The sequence below is a fragment of the Papilio xuthus genome, unplaced genomic scaffold, assembly GCF_000836235.2.
Source record: "Papilio xuthus unplaced genomic scaffold, Pxut_1.1 DF826949.1, whole genome shotgun sequence".
In the NCBI taxonomy this organism is placed as follows: domain Eukaryota; kingdom Metazoa; phylum Arthropoda; class Insecta; order Lepidoptera; family Papilionidae; genus Papilio; species Papilio xuthus.
The window spans coordinates 1,117,066-1,139,699 of NW_013531700.1; the positions used below are offsets into that span (position 1 = coordinate 1,117,066).

At 33.6% G+C, this 22,634-nt stretch overlaps 1 protein-coding gene across 5 annotated transcripts in view; it reads right to left on the reverse strand.

Moving 5' to 3' along the window:
* The window catches only part of Synd (protein kinase C and casein kinase substrate in neurons protein Synd), a 71,349-nt gene that overhangs the window by 23,704 nt on the left and 25,011 nt on the right, over positions 1 to 22,634 (reverse strand). Inside the window, exons 1-3 of one of the 5 annotated variants that reach the window (XM_013316122.1) lie at positions 18,332 to 18,571; positions 15,006 to 15,250; positions 8,714 to 8,862 (exon numbers count right to left, since the gene is read on the reverse strand). In XM_013316122.1, coding sequence (XP_013171576.1) covers positions 8,714 to 8,862; positions 15,006 to 15,250; positions 18,332 to 18,396 — 459 coding nt within the window. In that variant the 5' untranslated portion in view covers positions 18,397 to 18,571. Of the gene's footprint in view, positions 1 to 8,713; positions 8,863 to 15,005; positions 15,251 to 18,331; positions 18,572 to 22,634 lie in introns of those variants that run through there. The other 4 variants (XM_013316123.1, XM_013316118.1, XM_013316119.1 and 1 more) reach the window with 4 other exon arrangements.

Below are 22,634 nucleotides of genomic sequence, written 5' to 3' on the forward strand. Positions count from 1 at the left end.
GTCTGCCGATGCGTTATCTATGCATACAGAGGGTGTTGCAAAGATTTCAAGAACATATAAGGGGCGTTATATTATTCAGAAGTCATTATAATTTATAATACAAACTTGTTACTATACAGTTTGATCAATAGGTATAGTTAAAGAATTTTGCTTACACTTTGGCAAATTTAACATCTGCTGGATAGATATATACAAAACTTATTTTTTGTGCCTGTTCCTTGATAAATTGATGATTTTTTTTAATCTCAATATATGGTCGAATGAAAATTCGATGTATTAAAATTATATAATGTTCTATACGAGTCATTGCATTCGCCCTACCTTATAATTTATCTTGAGTGTTATGATAGTGTCAAAACTCTGGAGATATCAACGATGTTAAGAGCAATATCAGGTCAGATCGTCAAATTGATAAGTTTATGAGAATTTTGTTGTATTAAAATAAAAAAAAAATTGAAAATAATTTTCATGGAATATGACCGACATTATTCGACGTTCTTACGGTGAAGGAAAACATCGTGATGCAACCTGCACATGTCTGAGAATAAATTGAAAGATATGTGTGAAGTCAAACAACCCGCGCGTCATCTATGGGGACGTATAGTGAGCTGATGATGATGATGACTGGCAAATAACTAGGCCTTTACAGAATTGAAACTATTAATTAAATGCAACTAATTATATTTGAAAATTTATTAAAATAATTCCTATAGCTATTTAGTAGAGTCAGTTTTAGGGACATTTATGATCCCTAATAACATCTATAAATCACAATAATAGACCCAGTCAGTCAAAACAGATATACGACAAGTCTTTGATCAAAAAATATATACTTTATACCGCCAAATCGCCTAGTATTTTAAACAATAAAATCGTATTTTTTTATAATGTAATTTTTATTCGAGTATATACTGCAATGATACTGGCCTGTTTTGATATTTGAGATGCGCGACCTCGCAATTGATACGAGAAGATATAATTTACCCCCAACAAAGTTCATTAACAATGACATTTATAACAAGAGAATAATTCGTTTAGTAAAGCTTTAGTAATTTAATACAAAACTACGGAACTACAAATTATGAACACTAGATAGGTCTCCAATAAGATGGAATGGAATGGTGAAGCAGTGAAGTAGACCGGGGATATACAATGGCGGGGGTTACAATGATTGGGGTAACACAAATTGAAGCTTACGACCATCTATTTTTAGTGGTAGAGCCCGCTTTAACATCTTCGCACGAATTGTCCCGGCTCGCCCGGTGAAATACCACGATTACACAGAAGACAGGCGTGAAGTGGAAGCAATTCCGGGTTTCGTCTGATGACTGTGCGTACCGGAGGCCTAATTTAGTCATCTTTCCCTTCCCACCCTTGTTCTTATAAGGAAAGGATGGGAAGTGGAAGTGGACTCTCCGGATGAGAGGATGCTTGGGAAGGGTAGATCTTTTCTTTCTGTGCATCCTCTCCTCCGTCGATTAAAGGTACCGCATATGCAATTGCGTATGTCTATGGGCAACGGTCACTTCGCTATTTCAGCGATTTCCGGTGGCCTCTCTCTCGTTTGCCACCTTATGATATAAAAAAAAATTAGAGAAATTTACAAATGCCATTGTACTTAGTATTATCCGCTGTGAGTTCGCGGGTGATAGATGTAGTGCATTGCAAATTTGTATTTAAAATTCAACAGACGTATATTACGAAACAGAAAGAAATGCAACAGAAATTCAATTAGTATTCCAAGACTTGAGAAATTAACTTTCAGTTAGTAAGAGTTGAGTTTACATAAGTGAATTGAATTTAATTCACAAACATGTTCTTAAAGTGCTTACGTCAACTAAAAATAGGCACAATACTATGAACTAGAAATTTCAAAAGAAATTAAATAGTTAAAAAAATATTGAACGACAAGTACTAGGAGACTTACTAATATTATGAATGAGAATGTTTAGATGGATGGCTGTTTGTTAGAAGATATCTTCAAAACAACTAGACGAATCTCCATGAAATTTGGCATAGATGTAGAGCATAATCTGGAAGAACACATAGGCTACAAATACATATATATTTTAATTCCTTGAAACGGAGTCAGGAGCGACAACTAATTAACATAAATAGCAGTCTTTTGCAGCCTCGAATAAGAAGTACGCCGAAGTCATTCTGAGGTCGACTTTAATTCCTACATTACCAAATATTTGTTAACCAGTTCCTTACGTCACCACTTTATCTAGTACAAGTAAAACAGTATCATTATCTTTATAATCATATTTAATCGTTCCTTATGCAAAGATATATAGGTAAAGCATATTTGTATGGTCCAAGGTGCGTACTGGACCGCGTCACTGTTTGCCAATCTATTAGCTTGTGTGTGCTCAAGTAATCTGAGACTACGCTTCCGTATACTTGAGCCGTATCTAGTGGATAGTATAATAATGGCACATCTGGGAGCATATATATGTTTATTATTAAAGAGAGACAAAACAAAAAAATCTCGTTATTTTATCACTTCTATAAAAGACCACTGAAACCGACATGCTTGTATGCGTAGATTTATGACTGTAGAAGTATCGATAGGTGTTTCTATTAAAGAATAAATGAGTCCAAAAAATAATGACAAGTATTTGACTGAACGAACACAAAATAAACATGAAGTGGCCACAACGTGGTTAGATTAACAAGATAAAGCGGATTATTAAAAAGGCAGGAAACATATTATATAAACATATAAAGCTTGCTGAAATGTATATAATGCATACATATATAAAGTATATTATATGAAATGTTATAGTAAAGTTAATACAGCCGCACGACACCGCTCGAGGCGAACAATACATCTGCACAAAGCATTGCGATGTAGAAAGCGTACCGCATTCATTTTGTGACAAATTGCTGTCGTCTTTATTATACGCGAATATTAAAGTATACACTTAAATTATAAATTAATTTCGATAATATTATAAATGCGAATGTTTAGATGGATGGATATTTGTCAGAACGGCAGCATGGATCTTACTTAAATTTGGAATACATATAGAATATAGTCTGGAAGAACACATAGGCTACGTATTAAGTTTTTATTTAATACTGACGGACGGAGTCATGGGCGACAGCTATAATAGTAATAAATAGATTAATAATTTTTGTTAAAAGTTAATCATATTGTAGGTTTCCACTTCTGATACATTTTAATATAATTTCTAGACTGACATAATATGTATTTCGGGACTAGAAACTTACGTTTACTGGTTGTTTGAAGTAGATTTCCATTGAAATAGAAGAAGCTAAAATACAAATATATTTAAGAAACTTTTGGATACCTAATAATTTCAAGCATAAAACAATTCTACACGACGACATAAACTGTCAAAGGTAACCAAATTAAGCTATAAAAAATCGTAAAATTTCCAACCGAATTGAAAAAGTACTTTACGATGTTGAAGGGAGTGGTTTGAATTTGTTGAGTACAGATAAAACACACCGATACAAGACTTTACAAGACTTTTATGTCAAGAGTTAGGAAGGCAAAGAGGTTTTTTTCTGTTATTTTTATTTTGAGACGGTGTAATGATAATAATTTTCATATTATAAGGTGGCAAACGAGCGTGCGGCATAGACATACGCAATTGCAGATGCGTTGCCGTTACACGATGCAAAGAAAAAGAATGTTTTCCCTTCACGTGCATCCTCTCATTCGGAAAATCGACTTCCACTTCGAATCATTATAAGAAAAGGATGGGAAGGGAAAGAGGACTAAAAGTTAAGACTCCAGTACTCACATTCAACAGACGAAACGCGAAATTGCTTCCATTTTACGTCTGTCTTCTGTGTGGTCTTGGTATAATAAAATTACGATATTATCGACCTAAACAGTTCAATAAGTGATATGCAATTTAAAAAACCATACCAATGATTTCTTATAAAATAAATGTATACGTAATTTTTACCAGCTTGAAGTTATTGACGAAAAATTATTCACATATTATTAATCTTTATAACTATTTGTTAATGTTCACTAGAGTATGAAACGTCCTTGTTCATCACTTCATCTCAATAAAACTCCGAATACTTCCGTCATAAAAATTACTTACAATATACATATATACATCATCTGACTATATAACGTTATCTCTCACGACGTACAAACATACTAATGGATGAAATGTTTATGTAAAATTTATACTTAACCAGTTTTTGTTCGCGACTTCGTTCGCGCGGAATTAAAATATAAAATAACTAGCCATACTATGTCCTATATCTATACTAAATTTAATCTTAATTCTAACACATTAGTACATGTTTTAATGTAAGATTAATAATGTTATATTAGCCACAAATGTTTGTCTTACTGAAGTTAGCTGCATAACACCGTGTATTTGACACTGAAAGAGCGAGACATATACGTGTACACAAGGTGTACGATAGAGATGGAACATCACTTATTGTCAAGTTCAGATAAATAAACATTTCCTTTGCGAATTGTACTGTACATTTTGAATACAATTGTAGCCGCTTTATCGTTGGTGGTCGATCCAATGATCAATTGTTTAGTAACAATAAGTACTAGTGAGTCATAAACAAGTTCGCGGCATTCCCACAGACACATACAAATGTTAATAGGAAAAGGTTCTTTTTATATTCATTATAATTTCGAATTCATTATTTATATACGGAAGTTATATATAAAATTCTCGTGTCACAATGTTAGTTACCATACTCCTGCGAAACCGCTTGACCGATTCTCATGAAATTTTGTAAGCATATTTAGTAGGTCTGAGGATCGGCTGACATCTATTTTTCATCCCCCTAAATGTTAAGGGTAGTCCACTCCTATATTTTTATTTCTTAGACAAACACGCGGACGGAGTCGCGAGCGACAACTAGTCTTATATATAAAATTATCTTGTCACAATGTTAGTTACCATACTCTTCTGAAACAGCTTGACCGATTTTTATGAAATTTTATATGCATATTCAGTAGGTCTGAGAATCGGCTACCATCTATTTTTTAATTTCACACGGACGGACATTTGTAGTACGAACATAACATTATAATTAATTTAATGTTTACAAAGATGAAAAACAATAAACAAGGGTCTTCGAAGCGATCGCTAAATTGTAGAAAAACAACAGTCCATAATCATCAATACTAAATTGCAATAACATCTCTATGTCCCAGTTCATGCATAGTATAATCCGTATGTATGTAACATAAATAAAACGCACTATGTACCAGCCATTGTTTTCTTGTTTTGGAATGAAGTATGCGCAAGAATGCAGAAGTAAATGCGCACTTTGACGTCATAGTAAATGGTCTTCATTCGAATATTTTTATACTTAATTATATAAAGAAAACTTGATAAACAGTAAACAATAAATATTAGGTTTACTGTTTTAGGTAATCTAAATCTACTACACTGAGAATGCTTAACTTGGAAGAAGACACAGGCTACTAAAACCTAATTAGTAGCCTATGTGTTCTTCCTGACTGTGTTCTACATCTATGTCAAATATCAGCGAGATCCATGCAGCTGTGTTAGAGATACCTTGCAACAAACATCCATCTAAACATTCGCATTTATAATATAAGTAAGATGTAAAAATATTACCAAGGAAGCATAGCATAGCATATTTAAAAGTGGTAGAGCCCGCTTTAACATCTTCGAACGAATTGTCCCGGCTCGCCCGGTGAAATACCACGACCACACAAAAGACAGGCGTGAAGTGGAAGCAATTCCGCGTTTCGTCTGATGAGTGTGCGTCCCGGAGGCCTAATTTAGTCCTCTTTCCCTTCCCACCCTTTTTCTCAAAGGATGGGAAGTGGGAGTGGACTTTCCGGATGAGAGGATGCATGGAAGGGGAAAATATTTTCTTTCTGTGCATCCTCTCCTCCGTCGATTAAAGGTAGGCAACGCATATGAAATTGCGTATGTCTATGGGCAACGGTCACTTCGCTATTTCAGCGATTTCAGGTGGCCGCTCGCTCGTTTGCCACCTTATGATATAAAAAAAAACTGTAACTATAGAATTTAATATGTTCAACAAACAATGCTTTGGACACAATATTTAATAGATATGTGTATCTGTGTGTATATTTAAATAAAATCAATGCAAATGTAAACGCACAGATCTATTAAGGTTCGCAGGAAGCTTCCGATGCGAGGGCAAGGCGCATGCGCGGCATTATTCATGAGATGTCACCGCTCAATGCATGACATGCGCTGCTGGACATCATAAATGGATGTCATACACTATTGAATGTTACTTAATGAATCTAAATATTGTACATGACTCATATTAAAGTATTATACAACATCTAACTAAAGAGAACAAGTTCAATCTTACTAATATGAATGCGAATATTTAGATGGACGGATTGATGTTTTTTTTGATCTCGTTGAAGTTTGGCAAAGATGTAAAACACAGACTGGAAGAACATGCTACTAATTGAGTTATTGTTATAAGCGCGAACGGAGTAGCAGGCGACAGATTCTTAAATAAAAGCAAATAGTTTATAGAGTTGTACAGATTTAAGAATAGTTTTGTGCCTCTACTTGTAGAGGACAGAGAGAACTTAAATTTAGGCTACACTGATGAAATAGCAATTCAAAAATACATTATTATGCCAGATTTATCATAGAGAATGAGAATCAATTTCATCAGTAGAAGTCCATCGTTATTAAGGCAAATTGGTAACGGAAAAAGAGAACTATTCTATCAATGGTTTGGTTAGCAAATTACAAAATGATTTAAACATTTTGAAATTACTGGTTAGAAAAAAAAAACAGTTTTAAATGATCACAACTTGATTGGTAATATGTTTAAATTGGTAATCAACAACATAAAAATTCCTAAAGAATACATTACCTTAGTGACACACTGAGTTGCATGCTAATGATACATTTTACGCAACATACAGCCAATTCACTTTTTACTCGTATAATTTGACTCAATCAAATAGATTACGCATACGATGTTTTCTTTCTGTTTGTTAGAAAGTAAGAGACATGTTATTTGTTTTAATAAGTAATAATTTAAGTATTTAAAGACTAGCCGTCACCCGTGACTCTGTCCGCGCGGAATGCAAAAAACACAATTAGTAGTCTATATGTTCTTCCAGGCTTTGTTCTATATATATGCCAAACTATGGCGAGATCCATGCAGCCGTTCTGGAGATACCTTTTAACAAACATCCATACAAACATTCGTATTTAAGAGGGAACGTTTGTACATTTTTTTTTTGTTTGCACTTTCACTAACTTATGCAAGGGCTCCCGAAAAACTTGATCAATTACTCAATACCTGTTTTACTTGAATACTTAAAGTTACTTAATGATACGAGGAATTTTTTAACTTTACATAATTTCTTTGAATCAATTGATGTAATACAGTTTACATTTATCCATGGTCCTTCGAGCCGGATTTGTTGAGAAGCAACACAACTATTTACAATTGTTTATAAATACTTCGTGTTAATCTTACTTATATTATAAATGCGAATGTTTGGATGGATGTTTGTAACAAGGGATCTTCAGAACAACTGTACGAATCTCGTTGAATTTGGCACAGATGTAGATCATTGTCTGGAACACACAGGCTACTAATTGCGTTTTGATCGCGCGGAGAGCGTCGCCGGCGATAGGTAGTAAATTATAAGTTATACAAGATACGGATTTTTTTAGAGAAAAGAGGTCTATCATAATATAGTAAGTGCGTTTTTAATTTCTATTAACAAATAGTTTTTCATACATTTATTTCGGTAGTGAAAACTCACTGTATACCAAACTGAAACCTATCAAAGTCAGACAAACTCAAGTATAATTTGGAGCTATTTTGGCAGTTGTGATAATTCATTGCAGTCAAATGCTTGATATTACTGTGACGTCACAGCAGTTGGCTTGTTGCCAGGCACAGATAACGAGGTGACCGAGGTCGTGAACAGTAACACATTTCACCTTCATTTCAAAGATGGCATGTATTGTTCAGAATTTTTTTTCTAATCGATAGTATAAATGCGAATTACAAAGTAAGATGGATGTATGGATGGATAGATGTTTGTTCGAAGGTATCTCCAGAACTGATAAACAGATCTCGCTGAACTTTAGCATAGTTATAGATCACAAGAACACGTAAGCTAATAATTAAGTTTTTTTTTGTCCACACGGACGGAGTCTCGGGCGTCAGCTAGTTATTTTATAATATAAAAAAGGGGTTTATTTTTTTTAAATATAAAAGTGGAAAAGTTTTTGTGTATTATACTAGAACTTTGAACTTTCTGCCACACGCTGTGTATATTTGCAGTTTATATAAACTTTTCACAGACTTTTCTTTGTATAAATATAACATCTTTCAATTATTCAAATTATTTATTGTTCAACTCTCTGTAGTTAGTTGCTCTGTGAACTTTATATCAAATGGCTGTAACATAACGCCACTAACACATGTCTTGATAAATGACAATGGATTAATTTTGGGTACAATAAACCCAAATGCAATGGATACAATTTCAGATATAAGGAAGAAAATTTTATTTACTCTGACATTAAGCGCTTATTTTTATTTCATGTTATTATATTTGGTCTAAGCTAAAGAGCCTTAAGAGGTGATGGTGGATATTTTTTTAAACTAAATATAATTATTTTGTGTTCTATGAATCAAGTTGTATAACATTAAAACTTAATAACGTAATTTCATTTTACTAATTCATATAACTTACTTTGTGATAGGTGTCCTTCTGCCAGTTCTTGATCTGTGCGATGACGTCATTGACGAGGCGATCGCGCACACCCAGGTGCAAGTCCGACAGCCTCTCTGCCTCCACCATGCCACCCTTCCACGCTGCCTCCATTGTACCGTACTCCGGCCCTGGATAATACAAAGTACTTAGTTTATACTTAGGAAACCAAACAGTGGACCTATAACGAAAAATTTCGACAAGCGCAATCGTATCGTTGTCGACAAAATTTATGTATCCATCGGGCGTAAACTACACCAAAAATGTCATACTAATTTCGCCATAATTAATGATAAATATACGAAGGCGGTTGTCACAAATATTCGTGTTAGGACTACAGTACACGCATAAACTCTGGTCGCAAATATACTTTAAAATAATTGTTTTACAGGTTCATCTTACTTGAGGTTGATGAAAGTTATATTAGAACCTTATAGTTTAGAAGCTAATGGTTACTTTACCATTTAAAACTTAAAACATTGAAAAAAAACTATTTCTGAACAAGAAACTATTCAGTAGATGCTTGATCGAGAAGTTTATTGTAACGTTTGAAACTTAACATAAGGAATTAAATCTGTGTAGTTAAATTCGTGAATTAAGTTCACTATTAACGTATTCATTTTATAGTTATTAAACAAGGTACAAACTTAAAGTTATATTTACCCAAAATTGCTATTATGTTTCGTTTGGTTAATAGCACCAAAGTTAAATTTAAATAAAGCTTAAAATTTGTGTTCAAATTAGTTAACTTACGTAAGGCAACACTAAGGAGGTTACACGTGACCTGAATTAATGTAACCTTCACGGATACTGGCAACCCTCATATCGCCGCCATATTTTGGCACATAAAGATAATTAAAGTGAGGTATTACGGAAACAACACCGGTACTTCACTGAGATTGTAGCAATCTATGTTAATAAACCTTATATTACTTTAATTAAGGGTAAAATGAAAATGATTAATAATAGGATAAAATGAAGATTTTATACGATAACTAACTTATTTATAACATTAACTAGCTGTCGCCAACGATTCCGTCCGCGTGGAATTAAAAAAAAATAAAATAATGCAGACTATATTCTACACATAGGCCAAATTTTAGCGTGATCTATACAGCCGTCCTGGAGATAACTTCAAACATCCATCCATCCAAACATTCGCATTTAAAATATTACTAAGATATGGAGAACTTAATGTCTATCAGTGGCAAGTGGTAAGTGTACTGTCTGATGAGAATAGTCCAGACTTAAATGTCTTATACAAATGAATAATATTAAACAGTCTAGGCGCCTTGTGATATTGGTTTTAGCAAGTGGCGTGAATGAGTATGCTCGATGGAGGATGTACCACTTTCCCACATAGTACCATCTAGCTGGCATTTATATGTTTGCTTTCTTTCCGGTGAATAAAATCGCTAGACATTGGGTACAGTAAAGTCTGTTATTTACCGCTGGTAATGTCGAAATGTGGTACGACATCGTAGAGTAGGATAGACAGTAAGATGGGTGGTATAGTCGTATTCAAAGATAATACGAAGTTTTAACAACCCTATCTAAAAAAAAATGGATTTATAAGGCTATTAAAATCTTACTAATAATATAAATGCGAATGTTTAGATGGATGGATATTTGTTTGAAGGCATCTCTGGAATGGCTGAACGTATCTCGCTGAAATTTGGCATAAATGTAGAACATAGTCTGGAAGAACACATAGGCTTATTAACTGTTTTTTTTTATCCCGCGGGGCCGTAATCGCGGCCGACAGCTTGTTCAAAATAAATATGTTTCTGTATAGTTGTTTCGGCAATGGACACCAGCGTTTGATGGATACAAACGAATATAAAAGTACATCTTTAAACTCAATTACTAACAGAATTTACCCTTAGTTTATCACCCAAATAGAACAATCCTTATATACATGGGATTAAGATTCAAATTTGTTTGCGTCCATTGAACTATATGTAAGTGGATTTTAGGATTGTGGTTTGCAATTAGAAGTTAAATTGGCGGCTTACATGTTGTTTTGGTTCGGTAACTACGGGTCAAAGGTTTAAAACAACTGCCGAAGTAACTAAATACTATTTTTAGTCGACGTATAAGTTAATTATTATAATTATTTATAACTCTTTCATTATGAACATAAGTGGTCTTTTTTTAATTAAGTATAAGAAATCTACACTTAACGAGTATTAAAGTGACTGAGTGCGGTTTAAATACAAATACAGTGAAGAAATAAAGTAACAATTTCTCAGTAAAAGATGATCGAACTACCTCAGTTTACGACAAACAAGTGAAATTAAATATAATTTGGTACATGAGTGAAATTGACTTAATATGTAAGTGGAAACACTTTTGTAGGAAATACCAAGTTTTCTTTTTAAAGCTTAAAGATGATAAGTAACAACTCATGTATATTAAATCATCAAGATTGTCGTATTTATATATTGGTACTAACTAAAAAAAAAGGTCTTGACAGACAGACGGACGGAAAACAAAGTAATCCTATAAGGGTTCCGTTTTTTCCCATGAGGAACGGAACCCTAAAAAACTAAATAAGTAGCCTAGGTTCTTCCAGACTATATTCTACATCTATGCCTTTCAGCGTAATCCATACAAACGCTCACGAGATACCTTCAAACAAACATCCAACCATATAAACATTCGCATTTATAAGTAATAAGTAAGTTGAACAAAATGTTTTTATAAAAGTATCTTGTCAGTGGAAACTCACGGTATGTTTGCATCCAATATTCAACAATCTTGCTACAGATACCTAAATTATCGATAATAACACTTATTACACGTGAAAAAAAAATACCTTAAGGTGTTCACGTAATGCCTGTAACTTTAAGTTCGGGATCGAATGCTTGCTGTTACATAGCCTTTCATTACTCAACTCAGATAAAGATGATATTTTGACAATGATTTAATGACATTTCCGACAATGGACGTTTGCAACAGAGTTAATGATGTAAAGACACGCAATTTCAAGTGACGAAAAATTTTCGTTGGTAAAATGAGAAATTGATGAATTTATTTCGCCACCTCTATTCTTTGTTATTACTACATAAATCATAAAGGATGAAATCCAGCAAACTGCCGAAACACATGTACAAAAAAATATTATTATCTCTACTTAATCAAGGTGAATGAAAGGGATGAAGTTATGTTTGTTTTTCAGCTGTTTCATAGCGTTATTAACTGACGTCTTTAAATAGACTGGCTATAAAAGTATTTTGTGCCTATTCCGCCATTTTGGCGATGATGGTATCTGTTTATAGCGTTGATGTTAACTAATAATATAGATAGAATTAACTGTCACGTAACATCAACAGCGGATCTAGACAAAATACTATGAAGCGATTTCATTACGAACTTCAAAAATCTATAGAACTGACACTAACATTTGATAAGTCAAGTTTGTCGCGTGTCAATTCCATACATTTTTGAAAATCGTAATGGAATCAGTTCGAAGCGAATGCTCTTTGTGTAGCCCCGCAAGCGCGGAATCGGAACGAAGCTGAAGCTGTCATTTCCAAGCAATCGCCTATCCATTTATAGAGTTATCACATTGAACAAAAGAGTTTTAATTTGTTATTATTGCAATGGTTGTGTTATGTAGAAAGTATGTACATGGTGTATTGCACCTTAAGAAGTTACGCTCGATACTTTCGTTTTCCGATAAGGTATGCAAGTCGGATCGAATCCGTGATCTGAATAACCGATGGTGGCACCCTCATCAACTTTCAATTCCAAAACAATACTGTTAACATAACATTATTTTTTTATATCATAAGGTGGCAAACGAGCGAGCGGCCACCTGAAATCGCTGAAATAGCGAATTGACCGTTGCACATAGACATCCGTAATTGCATATGCGTTGCCTACCTTTAATCGACGGAGGAGAGTATGCACAGAAAGAAAATATTTTCCCTTCCATGCATCTTCTCATCCGGAAAGTCCACTTCCACTTCCCATCCTTTCCTTATTAAGAAAGAAAAGGGTGGGAAAGGAAAGAGGACTAAATTAGGCCTCCGCGATTTCTTTCTGTGAAGCCAAAACTTTGTTTGTCTAAGTATACGGGGGGTATACTAGAGAATTTCAGTCGTTGAAAACTTTGATCGTGCACTTAATCAGTACGAGCATGTTATCAGTATAATATGGACCACCGTACATGCTCATTCTGAATAAACGCACATCAAACTAAAATTCTCTAGTGTGCGGCGACTCTAATACAAAAGGAAGTTTTGGTTTCAAATAAGAAGAGATTAGCGCCTTTTTTAAATTAAAATTTAGCAAATTACTGTCACGTGTCACGTTGACTTATACACATCATCTTGTCACTCTAAGATTAAAACTGACCATCAATTATCGCTATAAATCAATCCTTTATCTTCCTTTATCTTAGAGTATGAATATTATTTGATATTAAAATAATTTAAAATATACTAATATTCATCTGACGTAATTATTGCTGTGCTCACTAAGAGAAAGGTGCGTAGCGATGCGTACGAGGCTAACCTTTACAAATTCCTATCCACTCGATACCAGTTCAATATATCAATACTAGGAAGTGTTGTCTGTCCGTAGTTACGTAGGCGGTGATGCAAGTGTTCGCGGGGGACTTACGTTAAATGTTTACTGATTGCATTAGAAAAGTGTTCGTAGTTTGTGTGGACAGTGTTATGTGTGTTTGTGAAACCATTCGCTTTCTTATTTACTTAAAATAATAACTTCACACATCACTCAGAATCGTCTACTAGTTGATTAAACAACCCCTTAGTGACATATTTTATCTCAATCGTATACATAGTTGCTTTTGCAACTATGGTCAATCACAAATCACAACCATGTTTTAGAAAAAAATTTACACAGCAATCATTATCTATATATAAAAAAGTAGTGTTAGTTACACAATTTATAACTCAAGAACGGCTTTACGGCCGAAAATTGGTGAGGAGGTACCTCACCAATTTTCAGCCATATCGGCTTAGATCCAGGAGACGGACATAGGATACTATTTATTCTTTTTTTTTTCAATTTATGCCTTGAAGCCTTGAGCTGCTTTTTATTTAACTTACTAATATTATAAATGCGAATGCTTACATGGACATCTCTAAAACGGCTGAACGGATCTCGACTAAATTTGGCATACGTATAGTATATAGTCTGAAAGAATATACATAGGCCACACTAATTAAGTATTTTATATATACACGCGGACGGAGGCGCGGGCGACAGCTAGTAATAATAATTTAAAATGTGTAGATTGCTTCTTCTGTCTCGTATATTTTATTTAAACGATATCTACAACCATCGATGTACAATAAAACAACGCAATAAACATCCGGGCCTTGGAGATATGTCAAAGAGCCCCTGTAGCTGGAAATAAGGGCATTCTTTGTGCCCTTCAACGAATACGATCAAAGAACTCGTAGACACGAATTCACATTAACAGAAAAGTAAATTGTATCATCAAAATAAAACTTGTCAAAGTTAAGTTAAGTGAGATTTAAAGGGGGAACAAAATGGTAAATACGATACCAACTTTGTATAGAATATTTGGTTAGTTAACAAATCAATTAATTTATAAAAAAAATTCACCAAGGTAACATATAGAAAATTATCTAACAAAGATTTTTTAAACAAAAAAAAATATTAATAAAAGAGGAAACACAAATAAATAAACGTAGTAATGATAGTAAAAAGCATTCCGTCCCTTTCTAACAACTATTAAAGATACTAGATGAAAAATTACAAACTGGTGTAAGTGGTTCGACGTGGGTGGTCCCGTATTCAATGTCTCGTGAAACTCGCGAGTGAAGAATTAATAAGAAGGGTATTAATGGTGACTTTACAATGACTAGATATTTATCTTTATTATTGAATTGTCAGTAAATAATGTTTGTAAGATAGAATATATTGGCAAGATTTTCACTAAGAACTCGGCCATTTCATTAAATCGACAGATTTTAGTTTGCAGTTCTACTTGTATACAATTGCGAACCATAAGTTTATATTCTGACTAGGTATATTATAAACTATTACAAAATATACTACACCTGTTACGATTTGACGTATTATACTTATCGTGGGTTTCTAAGACCAAAATCCCTGTTTAAAACATATCTCTATTTCGTCAAAGTTAATGATAGGGATAATATGTTTTATACAGATATAAAAAAAATATGTTCTATACAGATATTTCGGTCTCAGGAACTTACAGTTAGTCAGATTGTACACTGACTTATTTCACAATAGATGAGTAACATACCTTTCTCTATAAGATCATTCCATTTCTTGCCCCAAGCACGTAAACTCTTTGCATACGTCTTTTCAATATCAGCTCTCTCCTGCACCAGTGCTTGCAGCTCACCGCACAGCCGATGGCCATCATCAATTCGTCGTGTTGTGCGCTTATAGTTCCCCGGCTCCCAGAACGAGTCTGATGCGACGCTCAGCAGCGCCTGCTCGTCGCTGTGGTGCGACATGACGGTGCGGCACTCACACACCGCCCCTCTGCAACAAACAACATTGTTCACTTAATACTGGAATCTTTGGTTTTTTTCATAAAAGTAGTGGGCAAACGAGCATCGGGTACACCGAGGTGTTAATCGACGCCCATGGACATGTGCAAGACCAGTGGAATCGCAGATACGTTGCCTTTGAGATGGTGATACGCTTCTTGAAGTTCTACAATGTATTCGCAAACTAGTTCCCAACTTTAAACCAGCTCTGGACCGAGTCTGTCTCTGCTTCGCTGAACTGGCTTCCATTTGCCATACTTATGTTTTATGTGTAGTAATACATTTTTTTTAAATACATTTACAACGGAAAACAACATTCTAATGTATAATTTAGAAAGTAATAATTCTGCATATCTAAGATTTATAAATTCCATTCTCTTGAACTCACTCAAAATTTCTTTCACAAATCTAAATATTAAAAACAGAAATGTCTCCTATTGAATAGTTTCGTATTGGTTAATAGCTATTTATAATAATAGTGATAAAAGAGGAAGCGACGATTTCAATAGTAACTCATTCATATTGCATAGATCTGGTTGGAAAACAATAAAGCTATTTGTTCTATATCCCGCGCGTGTCGTGGCCCGCCCCAATTCCCTACAGTTATTAGTCTCCAACAAATTAAAAAGCTACTCGCATGTTCTATTCATTACGTCTCTTTGTCCCACAAAGCTGTTGTATATTCATTTTGTTTTTATAACTCCAATTAAATCGTTGCAAAACTCGAATATATCAGATTTCTTTTCCTTGACCCAATGCCGAACCCATAGTTGATAAGTTTTTACTAAGGGTTCGCTAAGTTTAATTTAATATGAGACTCGCAAACAATTAAACCGCTAAAGTGTTGTAATAAAACTATCTTGTTGCGTGGTTTCCTATTTTACCAATCTGCCCAGAGCGATTCAGTTCCTATTAGTCCGTTTATTATTGGTCCGATCGGCCCAACGGGAAATACCTATAATATCGTCGTAATGTGACAAATTCAAATAAAAGACTGACAAGAGCTGACGTTGCTGAGCTAACATTGACGCCGGCTGGCAAAAGTCTCCAAATAAAAAAAAAAATCTTCTTACAACAACGCTTGACGTATATTGCGTTGTAAGCATTCAATGTAAATTCACAGCAGACGGATTCCAACATATGTTGGTACTATTTTATATAGCTGTCGCCCTCGACTACGTCCACGCGGGATAAAAATATTCGATTCTAAGGCCTTCTGAATATGCAAAAAAATCATAAAATTCCGTCAAGCCGTTACTGAGTATGATAACTAACACGGTGACAATAGAATTTAACGTATAAGATTTTTTATATGACATTGGGTTCCAATTTTTAAAAAAATGCAGTTGTACGTATCAATGTAAATATATGTTATTGACCTAAAAATATATAAATAAATATATGTCTTATAAAATGTTAATACGTTTAACACTTTCTATGCTACAATTTTATAAACTCGCCAGACGAGTCGGCATCCAACGTGTCAACCGTAGCCTTCTAGATGAATACATTGAAATGCATGGGACGTGCAATTACAACCCTGCTAATTACAACCCTATACTTATATAATGACAATCGCAATTAAAATGCTAATCTAGCTAATGGGAGCTTTCGCGTCTCAACTATCATCTATTCATTCCAATTTAAAACTAAATAGATGGAATTTACTTTGCAATAAAGTTGAAAATTGCACACAAAATAACTAAAGTAATACCTATTCATAGATCTAATAAATTATTGTGACGTAAAGTAATATAACTAGAGTTAGTCGATGTAATTTAGTATTTTAACTTAAATTGAATGCGAATGGTTCGATAGGTGGAGTGATATTTGTTATCAAGGTATTTCTAAAACGATCGAACGGATCTCGGTGATATTTGGATATAGAACATTGTCTGGAAGAATACATAGGCTACAAATTAAGTTTTTTTTTTAATTCCGTGCGGACAGTCACGGGTTAGCTCTAAATAAAAATAAATCTATCAAATTTCGAATAAATTTAAGCCCAATTATATTTTTCAAATTGTAAATGATTATAATAATACAGAAACTCTCAAAATAAACTCATGAATTTTTAATAAAATAAGTGAAATAGCAGAGTTGGAGTTTCAGCGAGTTTCCTTAACAGTATAAATCACATTAAACTTTAAGACGGGCGTTTCGCATCCCACTTGGAGGCATTTACCTTGTATTAAAGATTCATAAGCTTTTTCTCGCTTGTTTATTAAACAACCTGTATATACTTCGGTGACTTACAACATTTAAACGATGAAACTTTAAAGACAAAATGGATATTTTTAGTCGACTTCAAAAAGAAGGAGGTTATCAATTCGTCTGTATGTTTTTTTCTTTTTTTTATATGTTACCGCGTAACTCCGCCCCTGGTGTTCCAATTTCGAAATATATTGTTCGAAATGTTTTGCAGTTTGTAGGTGGGTCCCATTTTTTAAAAGTTTATTTATTATCTATTAACTGTCAATACTGGCAACACAGCTGATCAATAACTTAAAAGAAAATGAGAATTACCGTTGGTTTTGAGACCGAAATCTCCATTTAAAACATACTGTTATCTCTGTTAAATGAGATAATAATTCTGTTGTTCAGTGTTAACCCAACGGGGATTGTATCATTAACTACGTTAGTCATAACGTCAGGTTTACACTGATGTCACGTGACACGTGTTACAATTACGTCATCGTCAATATTGAAGACTGATTCAGACTAGCGTAATTGACGATGTTACCTCGTATCTTATGTAATGACATTGTTGAATTATAGTAACCTTGTTATAGGTAAAATTTTACTAATGTTTAGATGGATGGATGGATGTTTGTTTTAAGGTCCAAAACGGCTGAACGGACTCTAAACTCGATAAAATTTGGCATACATACATTGTATGTATGAACACATAAGGCTACTAATTATGTTTTTTTTTTAATTCTACGCGGACGGAGTCGCCGGCAACAGCTATTCTCTATAACATCGATTTCTGGAACTGAGTCTATCAAGAAACACAGTCGAAAGTATAATTAGTCTAGATGCCTTCCAGAATAGGCAATAAGACAACATTTACCCGAGGTAACGCAGCGCGTGCTGTACTTTCCCTCTGCAGCGGCCGGCGCGACGTTTCTCCTTCATTTTACACGTGCCACAGACTAAATATTATACCTTCGTGACACTTGATACACTGACACTTTTCACCACAAACACAATGACAATTCATTCAGCTACGCCACAGATTAAATACGATGCCTATGTGCAATGATTATTTATCTACAAATTAACTTTTAACAGCGTTTGGAAACTACCCAAATTCGGTATTTTGAATATTTTCTCTATTATTTCATAATTTACGCAACAAAACCGGTTATGTGACATTCTTTAAGAAACATACAACAATTTTATTATATCTTTTATTTGCAAATTTGAAAAACGAATACGAAAAAATTTAAATTAATTTATTATTTAAAAAAAAAAAGATTTTTTAATTCACATGTCATAACTACAGACAAGATTAGTGCTTGATATGCGGATATAAAACACGCAATTATAATAAATCTGCAAAGTTAAAGCACCTGGTAACCAGAGGCGATGATTCACGGGCCGCATTCCTCTTCCGATAACAAGTGGTAAACAGAGGTGTACGACGCGCGTCTATTTGCGGCCCGCGATCTCATCATCTGATGACGCCACTCAGTATATTGCGTTTCTAGCCAACGGGGATCTAATTAATTTAGCTCACTTCATATTTTCCGTTCGTTACATCTTCAAATGTAACTAGATATTTTCCTACATTGTTATAAACTACAAAAAAATGATTTAATAAGTATAAAAAGTAAACGACATATTACTGCGATATGAAGCTTTAATATAAGCTTTCACTGCCATACTCAGATTTACAAAATTACTACTTAAACAGTCCCTTAGTGACCAAATCTTATAACGAAATTACTCAAACAAACACTCTTAGGACATTTAAAAACTGTAGTAGTCAGACTTTTAAGCAACTTGTCAGATCTTGGGAGTAACACAGTAAATATGCAATGCAGTAGTAAAAATCCGGTACAACTGTTTTTTTTAATAGTATACAATCATGAAAGTAAACTAAGTCAATAACAGTAGAGTCGGAATAACTTCGGTGGTTGTTGCGTTAAGCACTATGCTTACACTTAACAAACTTTGTAATAACGACAATCACATCCGACGTCGGCTTACATATCATTATATTAATTACGATGATTTCGAATGACATACATATTTTTAAAACATAAAAATGTACTAACCAAACGTACGAACCAAACTTATTCGTTAGGTTACGACCTCTATGTAACATAGATTATTGACCCCTGGTAAATAATTTCTCTTATAATTTATCACATTCAGGAAAAAATTAAACACTAACGTTAAACCAATAAGAAATAGATAACTAAAGGAAAATTATTATTATTAAAACGCCACCATAGTTGGACGATTTAAAATTAACCTACTAAAATAACCGAGGTACAAATATTACTCATTTCTGCATTAATGTAAATAAAATTATGTCAGTTGATTTAACTATTCATTTGTCATACCTAATTACAAACAGATAAGAAATATTCAGAAATAGAAGCAAAAAACACATTTGAACATGCAAAAACACTTTGTTCAAATATAACGGTTAACGTAAGATGCCGCTTTTGGGGATAAGAAAAAACATAACCGGTTTTGTAAGCGTTCGGAATTCAAATAAAAAAGTTTAGGAAAAATACGTTGTTATTGAAACTATATTTCCGGTGAAATGCTTCGAAATTCAAATATAAAACGAAAAAAAAACACTAAATAATTACACTAAACATTCACTACACAGAAATTAAACACTCCGACAAATTACGTAACTCTTCCATGAGGTAACCTTACAGACTATCATTCGGTGACACTGGCTGGATACAACACTTCCGAGAAATCGATTTTATTTTCGACCGAAACTCGATCCTTTAACATTCGACCGTTGAATGACACACCGCTGTATCTTCGTACAGAAATTTACCGCCAAATTGAGGTATTTTAATTAACGTACATTCGATATTAGCCTTTATTTTGTAAGTAGTATCGGCGTTTGCTTGTGTTGACGTAGTTTGTATGCAGACGAGGTGACCTTGAAGAGGCGGTTGATTTGTATGAACGTAAGTCGTATCGCTTGCTTACAAAATTACCTTAATTATGATAAATGAAGAACATACATTGTCTATTTTCATATTTAAGTTTAAAATATTACAACGTATTTCAATAAGAAACTTTTTACAAATGAAGTCGTCCCTTCTTATTGCCAGAATACAAGAGGCAGCTGTGGCCAGAACTTTTTATAAAGTGACAGTTGCTTGGGAAGTATGGGAAGTATTTTTTTATACGTTTAAAATAGGGGCAACTTACTTTATGATAAATCAGACGAGTTTGATAGACTCAAAGATCTACAGAAACACATATTAGGTTCACGGTGCAAGGAACTGGGTTTTAAATAGGTTCATCAAATAATTTGTGGTCTTTCGTAAAGATAATCTTTGCCATTCATGTGTTATTTACATCTGACACCTTTATGAATGTAAACATAATATTCACAGTGCGATATTATAAAATTTTTAAACTACATAAATGTTTTATCCAATTAAAAGTTGTAACAGTTAAGCTCTCCTAGCGCTCTACAACATTTTTAATTTACTTGCAATCTAAGTTTTAAGCTTTAAATTAACTTAGAACAAAAATAATAATTTAATAAAATACATAGCAAATACAAAAGTGTTGTATTCGATGATAATATCCACTTATTTGTTGTGAACTTTTCCTGTAAATCGACATAAAAAGACTATTTTTCTCAACGGTGTAATAAACATCAGTTCACGGTAAAGGTTAAATTCATGTTGTCAAATGACACGAAGCCAATTAAGGTATCCCAGCTTTTGCTTCTGGAAATTTATAATTAAACAATTGACGCGCGTTTCAAACTCCCGGATTAATTTAACGCCACAATTGTGTCAAAGTTGTTAACTAACAATTAACCGGCAAATCCATTTTAACACGATCAAATTTGATTAACCATGTGTTACTAGGTAACGTAATTAGACTCAAGTCAAATAAATAATAAATTTAGCAGTTCTATCAGTATCATGTCAGATAGACTTACAGGGTATTAATTTATTAAAAAAAAAAATAAACACTAATTTTATGACGCCCGCAACACAGTCCACACGAAATTAAAAAAAAATTAACTCGTTCAGTAGCCTAAGTGTTCTTCCAGACTATAGTCTACGTATATGCAAAATTACATCTAGATCCATGCAGCTGTTACTGCTGGAGATACCTTCAAACAAACATCCAACCATCCAAACATTCGCATTTATAATATTATAGTAAGTATAGCAATATATATACAAGGTAAATTCGCTTGGCCAACTCAACCAACCCTATTTGACAATAAAAGATGATTGATATGTTTGTTACGCAAGATAAAACGGAACAAACATTTCTATTTACGGCGCACTTACGCGTTTCACCAGTTTTCCGCTCGCTTCGCCATAAAACTTCCCAGCCCTTTCAACTAATCTATTCTATTACGCAAAGGTTTCTTACATAGAATATACAATGAACAGAGGACCGATTCCCAAATAATACCTATAAGCAGGAAATTTCTGAACAATACCTATCACTACGCTAATCCTAAATTATATAACTACATTCATAAATATTATAAGAATCTTTTCAACCTTTAACTTGGATAGCAGAATAAAAAAATAATTAAAAGAAAAAAATGTTAACAATAACTTTATATGGGAAAAAGGTGAATACTATATTGTCGACTCTATTCACATTGTCTAATCTTTGACCGTAGAAATGTCGCCTCGACCTGCCTCAAGGAGCGCACATTACGCGCACAACGTAACTCGACCTCAAAAGCAATTTATGACCTCTACGTCCGGAACTATGGATTGGAATTGATTCGCTTTTGTGTTTACAATTACACTGTTAGAGTTGAGGGTTCAATATAAATGTACTGATCTATGTTAAGTATATAGAATTAATTTTTATTTTCATCTTACTAATATTAAAATGCGAATATTTGTATGGATGAATGTTTGTTAGAAGGTTTCTCCAGAACAGCAGGATCTCGCTGTAAGTTGACATAGATGTTAACTATGTTCTGTGAAATATATAGTCAAAAAGACAATTTATTTTCACATAAATAAGTATTCAATGTCAAAGTCAAACTAATTAATATAAACGTTATATTATCAGCGTAAAAACTTTTATAATGGAAAACAATGAGTAATTAACGCTTCCCAGCATGCGAAACTAAATACAATAACTAGGTGAAGTCAGCATTTGTTGCAATGCCAAAGTTA